The following is a 19,549-nucleotide window of genomic DNA, read 5'->3' on the forward strand; positions in this document are numbered from 1 at the left end:
TACAAAATAGGGTAAGGAGTGTAGCTCAGAGGTCAAATGCCCCTGGGTTCCATCCCTGGACCCAATAAATAAATAAATAAATAAATAAATAAATAAATAAATAAATAAATAAATAAATAAATAAATGGCCAGGCGTGGTGGCACACACTTGTAATCCCAGCATTCAGGAGGCTGAGACCGGAGGATCGTGGTTCGTGGACAGCCTCAGCTACTTAGTGAGGCCCTCTGCAACTCAGTGAGATCCGGTTTCAAAATAAATAATAAAAAGTAGGGCAGAGAGTGTAGCTCAGAGGTCAAATGCCCCTTGGTTCCATCCTTCAGACCCACAAAAAAATTAAAATAAAATGCATGGCAATAAAATAATAAAATAAATTTAAAATAATTTTGAATTAAACTGTATTATATTAAAGCCAGGCGTGGTGGTGCACACTTGTAATCCCCGCGCTTGGGAGGCAGAGAGACAGGAGGATCGCACAGGTTCGAAGCCAGCCGCGTGCGCTGGCTTAGGAGACCCTGTTTCCAAATAAAAATGTAAAAATAGGTCTGGGAGTGTAGCCCGGAGGTAGAAGGGCTTCCAGGAACCCCAGTACCACCAAAAAATTAAAAAATAAACTATATTATATTAAATATTTTTTCTGGTACTGGAAATGAAACCCATGAGCTTTCTACTTCTGGGCTACACTCCAAGACCTATTTTATATTTTATTTGCAGACAGGGGTCTCACTAAGTTTCTGAGAGGCTCACTAAGTAGCTGAGGCTGGCTTCGAACCTGTGTGATCCTCCTGTCTCAGCCTCCCAAGTACTGGGATTACAAGCATTTGCCACCACGCCCAGCCTAAATATTTTTTATTCTTTATTCTGAAACTGAGTTACAAAGGGCTTCACTAAGTAGCTGTGGCTGTCTGCGAACCCAGAACCTCCTTTCTCAGCCTCTTGAATGCTGGTATTACAAGCATGCACCACCATGGCCAGCTAGTCAACCTGTAATTTTTTATTTTTATTTTTTATTTTTTGCGGGTCTGGGGATGGAACCCAGGGGCATTCGACCTCTGAGCTACACACCCCTGCCCTGTTTTTTATTCTTTATTTTGAAACAGGGTCTCAAATCCCAAATGCTTGGATTACAAGCGTGCGCCACCACACCCGGCTTAAAAGACTCACTAGAGCAGGGGGTTCCACCCCCAGTACCACCAAAATTTCAATAAAAAAGTCTCACTAAATTGCTGAAGGTCTTCTCTGGCCTCGATCCTCCTGTCTCAGCCTTCCAAGTGCTAGGGTTGTAGGCATATGCCACCAGCCAAGCCCTGTATATTTTTGTTGTTGTTTGTTCGTTTGCTTTGCAGGTGGGGATGGAACCCAGGGGCATTCGACCTCCAAGCTACACCCCTTGCCTTTTTTTATGCTTTATTTTGAAACCGTCTCACTAAATTGCAGAGGGCCTCACTAAGTAGCTGAGGCTGTCCAAGAACCAGGATTCTCCCGAATGCTGGAATTACAAGCTTGTGTTACCACACCTGGCTTTTTTTTAGCTTTTTTTTTCTTTTAATTAGCATGCGCCACCCTGCCCGGCTTAAGTATTTATCTTGTGTTGGAAAGTCAATGGTAGAGCACTTGCCTAGCACGGCGTTAGGCCCTGAGTTTAATTCTAAATATCATACACAATGAGTATTTTCTCATTCAATTTTTGTGTGAACCCTTAAAATGATCACTCAAAATTTACCTGTGACAAAAATAGGGACAGAAGGCAAAACTGAGCGTCAGTCCAGACTGGGTCTTGGAGCGGGGACACCCCACCTGTGGTCAGCCCAGGCCCTGGGCCCCTCACCTGCACTCCTCAGCCAGGCTCTGAGCCCCTCTGCCTGTCGCTCGCCGCTGGCCACTCCTTGCCCAAGGTCCTCTCTCTTTGGGGTCCCCAGGACAGGTGCAGAGAGGCGGACTGCGGCGGGAATCCGAAGACTCTCTGGCTCTGGATGGCTGAGCGGTACTGCGAGCTCAGGGCTGTGCTCCTCTGCCCACTGAGGCTTCATCCCACCACCAACCCAGGAGTTTCCAGCCCTCCCGGGAGGGTCCCTTTTCTTCCCCATCCTCCAGAGGCACTGCTGTCTGGCGGCTGCGGGGTTCTCCATAACATAAAATCATGGAATTACTGTCCCTTGCTGGGAATGGTGCCACACACCCATAATCCCAGTAGTTGGGAGGGTGAGACAGGAGGATCCCAGGTTTGAGGCCAGCCTCAACAACTTAGGGAGACTCGGCAACCTAGCAAGACTCTGTTTCAAAAGAAAATATTAAAAGGGCTGGGTATGTAGCTTGGAGGTTAAGTGCCCTGGGTTCAATTCCCACTGCCACAAAAAGAAAAAAAGAAAAGAAATACTACCCCTCTAGTAAGCTTCGTTCTTTCTTAGGAAATGGTACAACTTTCACATGTCTCACATGCCCCTATTTTTTAGTCTTTATTTTGAAACAGGGTCTCACTGAGTTGCAAGGGACCTCACTAAATAGGTGAGGATAAGCCGGGTATGGTGGCGCATGCTTGTAATCCCAGCATTTGGGAGAGTGAGACCGGAGGATCGCAGTTCGGGGACAGCCTCAGCTACTTAGTGAGGGCCTCTGCAACTTAGTGAGACCCTGTTACAAAATAAAGAATACAATCCGGTGTGGTGGCACAGCTTGTAATTCCTGCGCTTGGGAGGCTGAGACAGGAGGATCACGAAGTTTTGAAGCCAGCCTCAGCTGGCTTAAGAGACCCTGTTTCCAAATAAAATATGAAAAATAGGTCTGGGAGTGTAGCCCGGAGGTAGAAGGCCCCTGGGTTCCATCCCCAGTACCACAAGGAAGGAAGGAAGGAAGGAAGGAAGGAAGGAAGGAAGGAAGGAAGGAAGGAAGGAGAAAGGAAAGAAAGAAAGAGAAAGAAAGAAAAAGAAGGAAAATAAAGGATACAAAATAGGGCAGGAGTATAGCTCAGAGGTCGAATGCCCCTGGGTTCCAGATACACACACACAATAAACAAACAAACAAACAAACAAACAAATAGCTGAGGCTGTCCAAAACTGGGATCCTCCTGTCATGCCCCCCCACCACCTGGCACTAACAGCTTTCTTGTATGAATGAACCTACGTTTGTTTAACAGCCCTTTATTCATGAATCCATCTTGTGTTTCCCAGTCATAGGTGTTCTGAACAGCCCTTTGTTTATGCAGATGTGGAACATATCTATAAGGAGTTGATCTAAGCAGGTGAGAGTTCCAGGAGCAAGAATGGCTTTCTCCTGGCTCTGGAAGACAGCAAGGCTTCTCAAATAAACACATACGGCACACTGTGTGTCCTCCAGTGCTGAGGGGCACAATTTAGTCCACTTTTGAAGTATTTGTTAAGAACTGATTATAGGTGGTACATGCCTATAATCCCAGTATTTGAGAGGCTGAGACAGGAAGTCTGCAGGTTTGAGGACAGCTTCAGCAACTTAGTGAGACTCTCGTCAACCTAGCAAGACCCTGTTTCAAAATACAAATAATATAGGGCTAGGCATGAAGCTTGGAGGTAGAATGCCCTTCAGTTCAATCCTTAGTATCATGAAAAAAAAAAAAATCCAGGTGTAGTGGCACATGCCTACATGCCTATAACCCCAGTACCTGGGTGGCAGAGATAGGAGGATCCAGGTTTAAGGCTCAGCTCAAGAACTTAGTGAGACCCTGTTTCAAATAAAAAATAAAAAGTGCTGAGGGTTTACTTTATAGGTAGACTGTCCCTACCTCAATCCTGAGAACAACGACAACAAAATTCTCCTTGAAGTGCTAAGATTTCCTCCATTTTTTCTCAGCATCTGCTTATTGCCATTTCTAATGTCTATTGTACAGAATTGGCAATGTTGAACTCTGGGGTGTTTTGCTCTCCTCTGCTGTTATCTGGAGTAGTCTTTTGTGGACTTAAAAATTGGGAGTTATTCCTATCTTATGCTGCCAGGTAAAATGGGAGCATGAAATCTTGTTTCTCGTGTGTGTGTGTGTGTGTGTGTGTGTGTGTGTGTGTGTGTGCACGTGTTGGAAATTGGATCGAGAGGCATTCTACTGCTGAGCTACACTTTGAACCTGGGATCCTCCTGTCTCGGCTTCCCAAGTCCTGGGATTACAGGCATGGTCCCTACACACAGCTGAAGCTTTGTTTGGGGAGTATTAGGTGAGACCAGGTTTTGGCAAGTGGAGAACAGATTACAGGTTTGGCGCTGATTAAGTGTGCTCTTGCAGGCAGATTCAATCAGATCTGATTTTCCCTCTGTTAATACAGCCTCACATGTGCTTCCAATGAAAATAAATCCCTCAGGAAGATTTACCCTTTTGTGTACACTTATCTGTTTCAGCATCAGAAAAATACAGGTCAGTGCGTGTAGATGGAGTAGAATTTGGTAGCTCGGCTTAGTTCCTCCCAAGGAATCCTTCCAGATGGTTATATTTTTTCTGGGTAGAGTGTGCTCAGGAAAGTCCTCTTCATGGCGACCTTCAGCTCCTTGTTCCTGAGGCTGAAGATGATGGGGCTGAGGAAGGGCGTGAGGACCGTGTAGGTGGTGGCCATGAGGGTGTCGCCTTCCTGATAATGGGGACCCTTGGGCTTGAGGTAGATGACGGAGGCGAAGCCGTAGTGCACGATGACCACCGTGAGGTGGGACGCGCAGGTGGAGAAGGCCTTGTGCCGCCCCCCAGCAGACGGGATCCTCAGGATGGCGGCCACGATGAAGGCATAGGACAACAGGATGAGGAGGAAGCAGCCCAGCAGGGCAGTGATGCACACCAGGCCCACGCCCAGGGCCACCCCCGGCACGTCACTGCCGCAGGCCAACTTCAGCAGAGGTGGCACATGGCAGGCAAAATGGTGAATCTCGTTTGATCCGCAGAAGGTGAGGTGGAAGATGGACACCGTCACCACCATCCCCATGACTGACCCTCCAGCCCAGGCCCAGGCTACCAGGCGGGCGCAGCCACGGGGGCTCATGAGCACCGGGTAGCGCAGGGGATGGCAGATGGCCACGTAGCGGTCGTAGCCCATGACTGTGAGCAGGAAGGAGTGGGTGAAGCCGAAGGTGAAGGAGAAGAACATCTGACTGGCACAGGCCTGCAGGGAGATGGCGCGGCGGGCGGCCAGCAGGTCGGCCAGCATGCGCGGGATGATGGCCAGGGTGTAGAGGATCTCGGAGATGGAGAGGGCGCACAGGAAGAGGTACATGGGCGTGTGCAGGCTGCGCTCGCTGCCCACGGTGGCCATGATGAGCAGGTTCCCCAGCAGCGTGAAAAGGTACATCAGTAGGATCAGCACGAAGAACAGGAGCTGCAGGTGGGGGAAGGCGGAGAAGCCCACCAGGATGAACTCGGCCACTGATGAGTGGTTGACTTCCTGCATGGAGGCTGGGCCTGCGGAGGCAGGGGGTGTCAGAGCCAGGGAGAACTTGCAGCTCTCGCCCTGCTGGACTCCACCAAGACCCCACCACATCCCAAACAAGGACAACAGACGCACTGATTCCATTTATACTGACTTACTTTCTGCTCTAATCAATTCAGCGTGAGCGGGGCATGGTGGTTGCATGCCTATAATCTGGCCATGAAAATTCATGGCCAGCCTCAGCAACTTATGAGGCCCTGTTTCAAAATAAAAAATAAAATAGGGATGGGGTGCCGGGCGTGGTGGTTTGGGAGGCTGAGACCGGAGGATCGCCGTTTGCAGACAGCCTCAGCTACTTAGGCCCTTCCCAAATCAGTGAGACCCTGTTTCAAAATAAATAAAAATTTGGGCAGGAGGTGTAGCTCAGAGGTAGAATGCCTCTAGGTTCCATCCCAGACCCGCAAAAAAATAAATAAATAAATAAATTAGGTAGGGCTGGGGTATAGCTCCCCTAAGTTCCATTCTCAGTTCCAAAATAAAAAAGTGTGGATACTATTTTTCACCCCCCATTTTGGGGTGTGTGTGTGTGTGTGTGTGTGTGTGTGTGTGTGTGTGTGTAACCCAGGGGCTTTGTCCCTCCAAGCCATATTCCTAGACCTTTCCTTTCCTTTTCTTTTTGAAATAGGATCTTGAAGCTCCACGCAGTGGCACATACCTTAAATCTCAGTACTTGTTAGGCCAAGCAAGGAGGATCACCAATCTCAGCAACTTAGTGAGACTGTTTCAAAATAATAAAATAGAGCTGGAGGTGTAGCTCAGACAGAGAATGCCTCTGGATTCCATCCTTAGTACCACAAAAACAAACAAGAAATAATATGGACTGGGGGTGTAGTTCAGAGGCAGAATGTTCTTGGATCCCATCCCCAGTACCAACAAAAGGAAAAAAAAAAAAGAAAAATGAGTAATTTCTAATATTTGTCGGGTGTGGTGGTGTACTCCTGTAATCCTAGTACTTGGGAGGCTGAGAGAGGAGGATCACAGATTTGTGGCGAGCCTCAGCAACTTAGGCTCTCAGCAAGCTACTGAGACCGTTTCAAAATAAAATAATGAAATAGCTGGGCGTGGTAACACACACTTGTAATCCCACTACTTGGGAGTCTGAGATAGGAAGATGCCAGGTTCGAGGATAGCCTCAGCAAACAGTGAGACTCTCATCCAACGTACTGAGACTCTGTTTCCAAATAAAAATAAAATAGGGCTGGGAATGTAGCTCGGAGATAGAAGGCCCCTGGGTTCAACCCCAGTACCACACACAAAAATAATAAAATAAGGTTGGAGGTGTAGCCAGAGGTAGAATGTCCCCAGGTTTATCTCCAGTACCACGTATATACCTTATGTATATTTATTCATACATACATATATATATTATATATATATATATATATTGCTAGGGGCATAGGTTGAAACTGCACCAGCTTGACCCAACCAATACCTCTCTGTACTAGTTTTCAATTAGGTCCTCTGTGGACTGCCCCCTCCCCTATCTCAACACCTGCCCTACACTGTACAGGTGGCTCTTTCTGCCCTGCCACAAAGTCCCTCCTAGACTTTACTAAAAGCTCCTCCCCTTCTTCTCCTCTCCCTAACAGTAGGGAGGGGGAACTGCTGCAGAGAGAAGACATTTGTACCAGGTACACAGTATGGAGACTGGGGATTTAAAATGGGCTCTGCTAGCCGGGCGTGGTGGCGCACGCCTGTAATCCCCGCGCTTGGGAGGCTGAGACAGGAGGATCACACAGGTTCGAAGCCAGCCTCAGCTACTTAGTGAGGCTCTCAGCAACTTAGTGAAACCCTGTTTCCAAATAAAATATAAAATAGGTCTGGGAGTATAGCCTGGAGGTAGAAAGCCTCTGGGTTCCACCCCCAGTACCACCAAAAATAAAAAATAAATAAATAAATGGGCTCTGCTAGCCCAGTGTGGTGGTGCACGCTTGTCATCCCAGAATTCAGGGGCTGAGACAGGAGGATCGTGGTTCGCGGACAGCCTCAGCTACTTAGTGAGGCCCTTTGCAACTCAGTGAGACCCTGTTTCAAAACAATAAAAGAGCCCGGGCTCAAGCAAACAAACCAACAAAACACACAGACATGCCTCATGGGAGCTGGCAAAAGTACAGTGTTATTTTTGGCTCTGAGTGTGCGTGTGTGTGTGTGTGTGTGTGTGTGTGTGTGTGTGTGTGTCCAGGGATTAAACCCAGAGGCATTCTACCTTGGAGCTACACCCCGTCCTTTGTTTGTTTTGTTTTGTTTTCTTTTGTGGTACTGGGGATGGAACCCAGAGGTATTCTTCCTCTGAGCTACCCTCAGCCCTATTTTTTATTCTTTGACACCAAGAGAATTGTACCTCTGAATTTACCCCCAGCCCTATCTAATTTTTTGTTTGTTTGTTTTACTTCGCAGCAGGGCCTAACTATATTGCTGAGGCTGGCCTGCAACCTGCAATCCTCCTGTCTCAAGAGAGTCCCGGGACCAGAGGTCTGCACCGCCCCTCCTAGCAGCTGCCCTTCAGGGCTGTGACCCGGGAACCAAGCGCTGGGCTCAGCATCACGCTCGGGGATCTCCTTGACTCGCTTGCTGCACACTAGGCAGCACTTGCTGGACCCCGCTGCGCAGATGGAAAAGCAAGTCCCAGAGGACCCAGCACTTACCTCGTGGCTCCAGAGCAGGGCTCTTTTCCTGATCTCTTCTTTTCTTTTTTCAGTACTGGGGATTGAACCCAGGGACATTCTACTTCCAAGCTACACCCCTGCTCCCCTTTTTTTCAGAACTGGGGGTTGAACCCATGGGCAACCTCCAAGCTACAAGCTCAGCCCAATTTTTTTTTTCCGGGACTGAGGATGGAACCCAGGGGCATTCTACCTTCACGGTATACCCCCAGCCCTATTTTTTATTCTTTATTTTGAAACAGGGTCTCACTGAGTTGAAAAAGGCCTCACTAAGTAGCTGAGGCTGTCCATGAACTGCAATTCTCCTGTCTCAGCCTCTCAAATGGTGAGATTACAAGAGTGGGCCACAACGCCCGGCTTCCCAACCCTATTTTTTATTCTTAATTTTGAAACAGGGTCTCGCTAAATTACAGAGTACCTCACTAAGTAGCTGAGGCTGGCTGAGAACCTGCAATCCTCTTGTCTCAGCCTCCCAAGTACTAGGATTACGAGCCTGTGCCACCACGCCCGGCCTGATCCCTTTGTTGATATGCTCATGGACTACAGGTTAAAGAACATCAGAGACCACAGTCAGGTCAAGGAGCCTCCCTCTCCAGGGCTGATTGTACCTATAGCCTATACTCTCACTCCCTAGGTCACTGACCACCCCAGAATCTACAGAGAGAAAGGACTATGAGGAGATGGGGGAACGGTGTGGGGCTGTATACGCCACCCTCTAGGATGATGAGGTTCAGGGCTAAGAGGAGCCGTGGGTAGTAGCACAGCCTGTGATCCTAGTACATGGGAGGCTAAGATAGGAGGGTCGCAGGTTGAAGGCCAGCTTCAGCAAAGTACCAAGGGTCTCAGCAACCTAACAATACCCTGTCTCAAAATTTGAATGCCCCTGGCTTCAATACCCAGTCACAAACACACACACACACACACTATAAAAATTAAAGGGCTACCTGTTCATTCCAGAAAATGCAAATCCATGGAGAAAATAAAAGACCTATGTCTTCGCCAGGCGTGGTGGCGCACGCTTGTAATCCCCGCGCTTGAGAGGCTGAGACAGAAGGATCACGCAGGTTCAAAGCCAGCCTCAGCTGGCTAAAGAGCCCCTATTTCCAAATAAAAATATGAAAAATAGGTTTGGGAGTGTGGCCCAGAGGCAGAAGGCCCCTGGGTCCCATCCCCAGTACCACCAAAAATAATAATGATAATAATAATAAAAAAGACCCATGTCTTCTTCTAGGGGCCTGCGGGGACAGAGGGAGAGGGAACAGGCAGGGCACAGAGGATGTTTAAGGTGGTAAAATGATGCTGTGGGATGCTGCCCTGGTGGACACCTGTGATGTCGCACATTCGTCAGTCCCAGGGAATTTACAGCATGAGTGGCACCTAATGTAATGTGGATTTCAGTGAGAGAGCCAGAAGAGATGAAGAAGGAGAGAAAGACAGCACTTTTGTCCTGGGTACTGAACCCAGGGATGCTCTACCCCTGCCTGAGTGACACCCCAGGCTTTTACATTTTGCAAGGAGGTCTCTCTAAATTGCTAAGGCTGCCCCTGAACCTGTGATCCTCCTGTCTCAGCCTCCCAGGCACTGGGCTTATAGGGGTGTGCCACTGGACCGGCCAGAAAGAGCATCTCTTGACACTTGGTGAGGCTGGCTGGCCACTCTGAGATGTGGGCACCGGGCCTGGCCAGGACAAGCCCTGTCCATGATACCCTCAGGGTATGGTTTCCCAGGGTCAGGGTAAGGACTAAGACTGGATCACTTTGGTAGATTGTTGATATTATTTTGATAGACTAATCATGATTGTATGCATTTTTGTGTACAAAGTGATGCCTTGATGTATATTTGTAGCATGTTGTGATTAAATCAAGCTCATGACCATACCTATCACCTCACTTTTTTTCCTTTCTTTTTGGAGGCGGAATCTAGGTACATTCTACCTCCAAGCTACACGCCCAGCCCTATTTCATTTGTTTTGTTTTGTTTTGGAACCCACCCTAAGTTGTTGAGGTTGGCTTCAAACCTGTGATCCTCCTGTTTCCCAAGTACAGGGATTACAGGCATGAGCCACCACACCTGGCTATCCCATTGGTTTTTGGTCAGATTAAGAGGTGAAAAGCAGCTAGCCAGGCGTGGTGGTGCTTGCTTGTATTCCTGGTACTTGGGAGGTAGTACATTTGAAGCCAGCCTCGACAACAGGTTCTCAGCAACTTATGGACACTGTTTCCAAATAAAACAGTCTGTAGGTAGAAAGTTCCTGGATATTCCATTCTCAGTAACACACACACACACACACACACACACACACACACACACACACACGAAAGGAAAGGAAAAGAAAAAAGAACAGCAGGCAGGCATCCTAGGCAACCGAGCAACAGCTCTGTTCTCTCTGAAACTGACTTCTCCCCTCTCCAAGCAGCCGACCTCTTAACGCAACAGGAGGTACTAAAACGAATAACAAGGTGGGCTCCGTTGCTCCTCACCAGCCTGACCTGACCTGCCGGGGCGGCCAGGAGGGAGGGCAGGGACCCACCTGGGCTCCAGGACCGCGGCTCCCTGCCTGCCTCACCGCAGGGCCTGGTGTGTCTGGCGCTGCCTGCCTCCGGCGCGGGCTGGGGTGGGCCTGGCTTATGCCGGCCAGGAGGCACGCTGAGCCCTGTGGGGACCCGGCCCGGGGGAGCTGCACAGGGAGGCGGCACCAGGGACCCGCGTCCCCGCTTCCCTCCCTCCTTTCCAGGGCCGAGTCAATTACCGCGGCTTCTCAAGGGTTTGGGAAGAGCCTGGTGCTTTACAAATCTGGGATTTGGGGCCCTGGCTGTTGATGTTGACAGCAGGTGGCCCTGCCGCTGCCCACTGGGGCCAGAGGAGGCTGCCTGCAGCAGCGTCTCTGGACAATTACATGGCTGGTTTTTAAATTTAAATTTCTGGTACTGAGGTTTGAACACAGGAGCATTTTACTTCCAAGCTACACACCCCCCCCCAGCCTTTTTTTTTTTGGGGGGGGGAACTAGGGGATGGAACCAGGGGCATTCTATCTCCAAGATACATCCCCAGCTCTATTATTTTGCCTTTTTAAATTTTATTTTTGGTGGTACTGGGGGTGGAACTCAGGTGAAAAACAATCTTTGGTTGAAAGCACATAACTCTTGCCATGAAAGGAAAAATTTGGCAAATGTATAAACATCTAATTGATTATTATTACTTAATATCTTCTGGTGAAATAAATATTCAAATGTTTCCTAAAGTGAATTTTGGAAATAGTTAATAGTCTTTCCAGAAATATGCACAGAATTTTTGTTTCAGTATACATCAAAAAGTAAAAAATATAGCCAGGCATGGTAGCACATACCTGTCATCTAAGTACTTGTGAGGCTGACAGGATTACAGGTTTGAGGTCCACCTCAGCAATTTAGTGAGATCCTATTTTCAAATAAAACATATAGCCAGGCATGGTGGTGCATGTTTATAATCCCAGCATTTGGGAGGCTGAGACAGGATTACGGTTTGTGGCCAGCCTTAACTACTTAGTGAAGCCCTTTGCAACCCAGTGAGACCCTATTTCAAAATTAAGAATAAAAAATAGGGCTGGGGGTGTAGCTTGCAGGTGGACTGCCCCTGAGTTCCACCCCCAGTACCACACACCAAATAAATAAAGCATATAAGTTGGGTATGGTGGCGCACATTTGCAATCACTGCATTTGGGAAGCTGAGACAGGAAGATTGCAGTAGCCTCAGCTACTTAGTGAGGCTCTTTGCAACTCAGTGAGACCTTGTTTCAAATAAAGAATAAAAAAATAGAGGCCGGGCGTGGTGGCGCACGTTTGTAATCCCCACGCTTGGGAGGCAGAGACAGGAGGATCACGCAGGTTCAAAGCCAGCCTCGCTAGCTTAAGAGACCTTGTTTCAAAAAAAAAAAAATTATATATAGTAGGTCTGGGAGTTTAGCCCGGAGGTAGAAGGGTTTCTAGGAACCCCAGTATCACACACACACATACCACACACACACACACACCACACACACACACACACAAATACAGAAAATCAACACAATCAAAAGCTGGTTTGTTGAAAAAAAAAATAACAGGATAGATAAACCACTACTCAACTTAACCAAAATACAAAATAGGTTTGGGAGTGTAGCTCAGAGGTAGAAGGGTTCTATCCCCAGTACCACCAAAAATAATAAAAAAATAAAAATAAAAAGTCAAATAGGGCTGGGGGTATAATTCAGGGGTAGAAATGGCCCTGGGTTCAACCCCTAGTACCAAAAAGAAAACAAGAGCAATAGTTTTGCTTTAATAATTAGTTCATATTGCCACATAGATGAGCTATGGAAGATTACAGCCAATTCTGCCATGAAATTTATCATTACAAATAAATTTTGCAAACTAACCCCCAGTGCTCTTTTGTTTTGTTTTTGTTTTTGTTTTGTTTTGTTGGTTCTGAGGATGGAACCCAGGGGCATTCTACCTCTGAGCTACATCTCCAACCCTATTTTTCACTCTTTACTTTGAAACAGAGTCTCACTGAGTTGCAAAGGGCCTCAGTAAAATAGCTGAGGCTGTCCAAGAACTGGGATACTCCTGTCTCATCTTCCTGAATACTGGGATTACAAGTGTGTGCCACCACACCTGGCTCAAACCCCCAGTTTAACTAAGTGTAAAACCTTGGAACCAAAATCTCTCATGTCTACAAAATCTACACAGTGAGGGTTTAGACTCCAATAAGAAGAGGGCTCCCATGGCCTAGGTAGACAGTGTCCTTAGAACTGAGCCCAGCTCTGGCCTTCTTCCCACTTCACCTCCTGTGTTTCCAGTTCTTTCTTTATTTCTACACTCTCCCCCATCCTGTTTCTCCAATGAGATTCCCCAAAGCCTTAGTTATGAGCTCATTCTTGGATTTCATTGGGTCCAATGCTATAATTGCATGAGTCACAGTATGTTTTTTATTTTTTATTTTTATTTTTGTTTTTTCAGTACTGGGGATGGAACCCAGGGCATTCTACCTTCGAGCTACACCCCCAGTATTATTTTTTTATTCCTTATTTTGAAACAGGGTCTCACTGAGTTGCAAAGGGTCTCGCTAAGTAGGTAAGGCTGTCTGTGAACTATGATCCTCCTGTCTCAGCCTCCCAAATGCTGGGATTTCAAGAGTGTGCCACCATTCCCGGCTTGCTGTTGTTTTTTATAAACTTCCCTGGCCAGGCATGGTGGTGTATGCCTGTAATCCCGACACTTGAGAGGCTGACAGAAGGATTAGAGGTTTACGGCCAGCCTCAGATACTTAATGAGGCCCTTCACAATTGAGTGAAAGCCTGTTATAAAGAATAAAAAATAGGGCTAAGAATATAGCTTAGAAGTAAAATGTTCCTGAGTTCAATCCCAGTTCCAAAAATAAAAGATTCTCAAGAAAAAAATATACCAAGAACAAAAGTCACCATATGCAATAAATATAGAGACTAGATACTCCAACGTTTTTTTTTTTTTTACAAAGCCACCTGAGTTTAAATAAATATGTCTAAGTTTAATTTGGAGGGGCAGGTACTGGAGATGGAACTCAGGCATTCTACCTCCAATTTATATGCCTAGCTGATTTTATTTCTTATTTAGAAACAGGATCTCACTAAGTTGCAGAGGGCCTGGCTAAGTTGCTAAGGCTGGCTTCAGCAATCCTCCTATCTCAGCCTTCCAAGTAATAGGATTAAAGCATGTACCACCACACTCAGCTAAGGTTAATTTTTAAACAGAAGAAAAATAAACACATTAAATAAGCATTCTATAAAAAGAAGGATATTCTGAAGGGGCCAAAAATAGTTCCTAAAGTTATAAATAAAAATTTCAGTTGATAGGTGGAGCCATAAATAGGAGATAGCTGAGTAGCAACTTGGTAAACATTAAGGAAGATCTGGAGAGTTCTGACAGCATGAAGCAGAGAACTAAAAAGATGGGAAATATGAACAAGAAGGAATAAAATATGAAGGATGGGAGAGAAGGTCCAACACACATCTAATAAAAGCTCTAGATGCAAACAATGGAATACTATATTGCAATGAACAAATTGGAAGCACAAAGAACATGGGTGGATATCACTAACATAATATTGAGGGTAGCAACCCTGATATCCCAACAAAACAGATTTTAAAACACATCAGAAGAGACAAATCAGGGCACTTCCTTTTATTAAAAGGAACAATCCACCAAGAAGATATAATGATAGTAAATGTTTATGCCCCAAATGCTGGTGCAACCACATTTGTAAAACAAACCCTTCTGGACATCAGATCTCAAATAGACCCAAATACAATAATTCTGGGAGACTTTAATATGTATCTCATACCATTGGATCAATCTTCAAGGCAAAAGATGAGTAAAGACTCTTTAGAACTAAAGAAAACTATAAACCAAATGGACCTAATAGACATTTACAAAATATTTCAGCCAGGAACTACAGAATACGCATTCTTCTCAGCAGCCCATGGAACTTTTTCCAAAATAGATCACATCCTGGGACACAAAGAAAGCACCAACAAATTCAAAAGATGTAATATAATTCCTTGCATCTTTTCAGACCATAGTGGAATAAAAGTAGAAATCAACAACAGGAAAGTCAAAGGAAACTATTCAAATACATGGAGATTGAACGATACACTATTGAATGATGAATGGGTAAGAGCACAAATTAGGGGTTCCAGGAACCCCTAGTGAGCCCGCTCCTCATTGGAGGAACACAGCCCTGACACGGCATCTCTCATTGGCTACTCAGGCAGAGCCCGCTTCCGGATGCCTGAGTGACAGCAGGGGTGATTGAGCGATTGAGGGACACTAGATAAAGATCTGAAGCCTGGTGTAGTGGCCCAGGCTTCTAATACCAGCATTTGGGAGGCTGAAACAGGAGGATCACCCAGGTTCAGAAGACAGCCTCAGCTACTTAGGCTCTCAGCTCTTAGTGTTTTCCAAATAAAACAAAATAAGCTGGGCATGGTGGCACACGCTTGTAATCTTAGTACTTGGATCATGGATTTTTACGTTTTATTAATATAATTTTCTGTGTCTCCTATGGTCTATGGACAATGATGTTTTAAATATTTGTATTCCCCAAATGTACAGGACTTCTAAAATAAAAAATGTAGGAGCCAGGTGTGGTGGCGCACATTTGTAATCTCAGCATTTGGGAGGCTGAGACCGGAGGATTGCAGTTCGAGGACAGCCTCAGCTACTTAGTGAGGCCCTCTGCAACTCAGTGAGACCCTGTTTCAAAATAAAAAATAAAAAATTGGGCAGGGGGTGTAGCTCGGAGGTCAAATGCCTCTGGGTTCCATCCCCAAAACCACACACACACAAAAAGGAAGATGGTGGCAAATGCTTGTAATCCCAGCACTTGGGAGGCTGAGACAGGAGAATCTTGTAGATTCCAAACCAGCCTCAACTACTTAATGAGGCTTTCAGCAACCTAATAAGACCTTATTTCCATACAAAATATAAAATAGATCTGGGAGTGTAGCCTGGAGGTAGAAACCCTTGGTTCCATCCCTAATACCACACAAACACACACACACACACAAAGTAAGATTACTAAGCCAATAGCATCTAAACAAAATGAAATAATGAGAGCCTCTCCAGGTTTATATTCCTAATTGCATTATAAACATCTTTTTTGATAGATACCATTTAACACCAAGTGATTCGCCGGGCATGGTGGCGCACGCTTGTAATCCCTGCGCTTGGGAGGCGGAGACAGGAGGATCACACAGTTTTGAAGCCAGCCTCGTTGGCTTAAGAGACCATGTTTCCAAATAAAAATATAAAAAAATAATAGGTCTGGGAGTGTAGCCCAGAGTTAGAAGGGTTTCCAGGAACCCCAGTACCAAAAAAAAAAAAAAAAAATCAACATTCTTAAGCCGGGCGTGGTGGCACACATTTGTAATCCCAGCATTCAGGAGGCTGAGACCAGAGGATCACGGTTTGCGGACAGCCTCAGCTACTTAGTGAGGCCCCTCACAACTTAGTGAGACTCTGTTTAAAAATAAAGAATAAAAAATAGGGCAGGGGATGTAGCTTGGAGGTCAAATGCCTCTGGGTTCCATCTCCAGACCTGAAAAAAAAAAAAAAAAAAAAAAAACACCAAGTGGAAGACTAGTTACCTGGGAAAATGCACTAAAAGACACTTAGAAACTAGTACCAGTTGGCGCTGACTCCCGGGATATGGAGTCGCTGGCGCGGAGGCTGCGTGTCAGGCGGTGGAGGAGTGCTTGAGGTGCGGAGTCCTTTCTAAGAACTCGGGCACTCAGGTATCTACCATGGTATTGGGTCCTGAACAGAAGATGCCAGATGATGATGCTTCTGAAGATCATGGGGACTCTGTGAGTCTTGGTAACATCAACTGTGCCTATAGTTACTCCTCACTTTTACAGTCCACCGGGAGTCAGAGGAGCCCTTTACCACCTACTTTAATGAGATTGCCATTCCTGAGGAGGAGTATTCATTCTTGTTTTAGCTTTTGTAAACTCTGAGCATTCAAGGGACCAGGCTCTCTTATGAGCATTGACTATCTGGATCCAGGAAACATTGAATCTGATTTGCAGTCTGGAGCAGTGGCTGGATTTAAGTTGCTCTGGGTCCTTCTGTTGGCCACCATCGTGGGGCTGTTGCTCCAGCGTCTTGCTGCTAGACTAGGAGTGGTCACCAGGCTGCATCTTGCGGAAATCTGTCACCGTCAGTATCCCAAGGTCCCATGAATCATCCTGTGGCTGATGGTGGAGTTAGCTATCATTGGCTCAGATATGCAGGAAGTCATTGGCTCATCTATTGCCATCAATCTCCTGTCTGCCGGAAGGATTCCCCTGTAGGGTGGAGTTCTCATCACCATCACAGACACTTTTGTATTTCTCTTTTTGGACAAATACGGCTTGTGGAAGCTTGAAGCATTTTTTGGCTTTCTCATCACTATTATGGCCCTCACATTTGGATATGAGCATATTACAGTGAAACCCAACCAGAGCCAGGTACTCAAGGGCATGTTTGTGCCATCTTGTTCTGGCTGTAGCACCCCACAGATTGAGCAAGCTGTGGGCATCGTGGGAGCTGTCATCATGCCACACAACATGTACCTGCATTCTGTCTTAGTCTAGACAAATAAACCGGGCCAATAAGCAAGAAGTTCGAGAAGCCAGTAAGTACTTTTTTATTGAGTCCTGCATTGCCCTCTTTGTCTCCTTTATCATTAATGTCTTTGTCATCTCAGTCTTTGCGGAAGCCTTTTTTGAGAAAACCAACGAGCAGGTGGTTAATGTCTGTAAAAATAGCAGCAGTCCCCATGCTGATCTCTTTCCTGAAGATAACTCAACTCTGGCTGTGGACATCTACAAAGAGGGCATTGTGCTGGGATGTTACTTCGGGCCTGCTGCACTTTACATCTGGGCAGTGGGGATCCTGGCTGCAGGACAGAGCTCCACCATGACAGGAACCTATTCTGGTCAGTTTGTCATGGAAGGATTCCTGAACCTAAAATGGTCACGGTTTGCCTGAGTGATTCTGACATGCTCTATTGCCATCATCCCCACTTTGCTTGTTTCTGTCTTCCAAGATGTAGAGCATCTCACAGGGATGAATGACTTCCTGAATGTTCTGCAGAGCTTACAGCTTCCCTTTGCTCTCATACCCATCCTCACATTCACGAGCTTGCGGCCAGTAATGAATGACTTTTCCAATGGATTAGGCTGGAGGATCAAAGGTGGGATCTTGGTTCTTATCGTGTGTTCCATCAACATGTACTTTGTAGTGATCTATGTCCAGGACCTAGGGCATGTGGCGTTGTATGTCATGGCTGCTGTGATCAGTGTGGCTTACCTAGGCTTTGTGTTCTACTTGGGTTGGCAATGTTTGATTGCACTGGGTATGTCCTTCCTGGACTGTGGGCACATGGTAAGCATCTCTAAAGTCCTGCTGACTGAAGAAGCCACCAGTGACTATACTAAGTGAGCACTGATCAGTCTGTTTGACTTGTGCAGGTAGCCATCAGAGCCAGTGTGCCTCTATGGTTTACTGTGTGAACATAGCCATAAGTATGTGCTGTCACACAGACTCAACTTCTGGTTGGGCAAGACTTTGCTTCATGTGTGTTTAAAGGATGGAGACTTTTTTTTTCTTTTTGTCCTGACCACTTAACCTGAGAACTGGATTAGGTGGACTCTGAAAGCTAACAGGTGCTGCTGTCATCTCAACACTAAATTCTTAAGAAAAACTCTCTACACATGATTCTTAACCAGGCTATATGTCTTTGAATATATTGGAAAATGAGGGTCTGAAGGTGTAGCTCAGTGGTGGAACACTTTCCTAGCATGCACAAGGCTCTGGGTTCAATCCCCCAACAACCTCCTCCCATACACACATACCCTCAGAAAAATTGGAAAATGTATTTTCATTATATAAACTACAGACATGGTAGTAACAAGTATAAGTTTTATCAAAAGAGAATGAATTTTTAAAGACTGAGATATACTTTTATGTGTACCCTTTCAATTATTTTAACTATTTTTAAATGTCAACTTGGCTGGGCCTGGTGGTGCACACTTATAATCCCAGTACTTGGGAGGCTGAGACAGGAGGATCGCAGGTTCGCAGCCAGCCTCAGCTACTCAGTGAGGTGCTCTTCAACTTAGTAAGACTCTGTTTCAAAATAAAAAATACTCTCAGAGGTAGAATGTGTACCAGTATTGGGAACGGCCTAGGAAGATTTGGGAAAGCTCTTATTAATATATTTCAAAAGAGGATTGATATTTCAAAAATAGTTGTATCAAAATGGTGGCAGACATGGGTGAGGGGCAGATCTGTGCAAGGACTTGACCTCTGCCTAAGACAGGCAGTTATTCCAATGTAAATTAACCTAGCTCAGAATAATTAACAATAGAGGAGAGCTAGGACCTCTACTTTCTAAAGATATCTACATGATCTAGGGAGGATAGGGCAGGGCTTGACCTTGTCCTTCAGGATAGGAGCTGCCTTGCCACACCTGGTTGGGAGGTACCTTACAGGGTTAAGGGGAGGTACCTTATAGGGATATTCACTATGTCAGTCATGCAAACAAGATGGAGGTCATGGGTATAAAAAGTCCGGTCCACATGTAAGCCCTTTGGTGTACTCATTCGAGTCATCCCTCCATGCCAGTCTAGTATAGAGCTGTTCCTGTTCTCTGTATTTGCCAGTCTAGTATAGAGCTGTTCCTGTTCTCTGTATTTCCATCTTTTAATAAACTTCTTTAAATCTTCAGCAAGAGTTTGGGATAATGTGTATTTATACTTAGCTCAGAACAAGAATCCGTGGTTTTTCTCTGTTTTCCTGTTTGTGTGGTAGTGGTGGGGGAATTACTTCTCCCTTCACACACCAAACACATTTCAACCGCAACATATTGCCCCTGGGTTTAATTCCTGGTACTACAAAAAAAGTCAACTGAACTAATTTCTT

The 19,549-nt window shown here is 46.0% G+C and overlaps 1 protein-coding gene and 1 pseudogene across 2 annotated transcripts; one reads left to right on the forward strand and one right to left on the reverse strand.

Annotated features, from left to right (window-relative positions):
- Nucleotides 1-4,443: 4,443 nt before the first annotated feature.
- LOC308276482 (olfactory receptor 10H2-like) lies at nt 4,444-5,391 on the reverse strand (the record flags this gene model as incomplete). Its single annotated transcript, XM_080715282.1, has 1 exon — nt 4,444-5,391. One exon carries the CDS (start codon nt 5,389-5,391, stop codon nt 4,444-4,446), a length of 948 nt encoding a protein of 315 aa, XP_080571408.1.
- A 10,995-nt stretch (nt 5,392-16,386) lies between these two features.
- Nucleotides 16,387-18,067, forward strand: LOC308276828 (natural resistance-associated macrophage protein 2-like; annotated as a pseudogene). The gene has a single exon. The product of its transcript is annotated as a natural resistance-associated macrophage protein 2-like (transcript).
- The last annotated feature ends 1,482 nt before the right edge of the window (nt 18,068-19,549 follow it).

The sequence above is a fragment of the Muscardinus avellanarius genome (genome assembly GCF_963383645.1).
Source record: "Muscardinus avellanarius genome assembly, chromosome: 18".
Classification (NCBI taxonomy): domain Eukaryota; kingdom Metazoa; phylum Chordata; class Mammalia; order Rodentia; family Gliridae; genus Muscardinus; species Muscardinus avellanarius.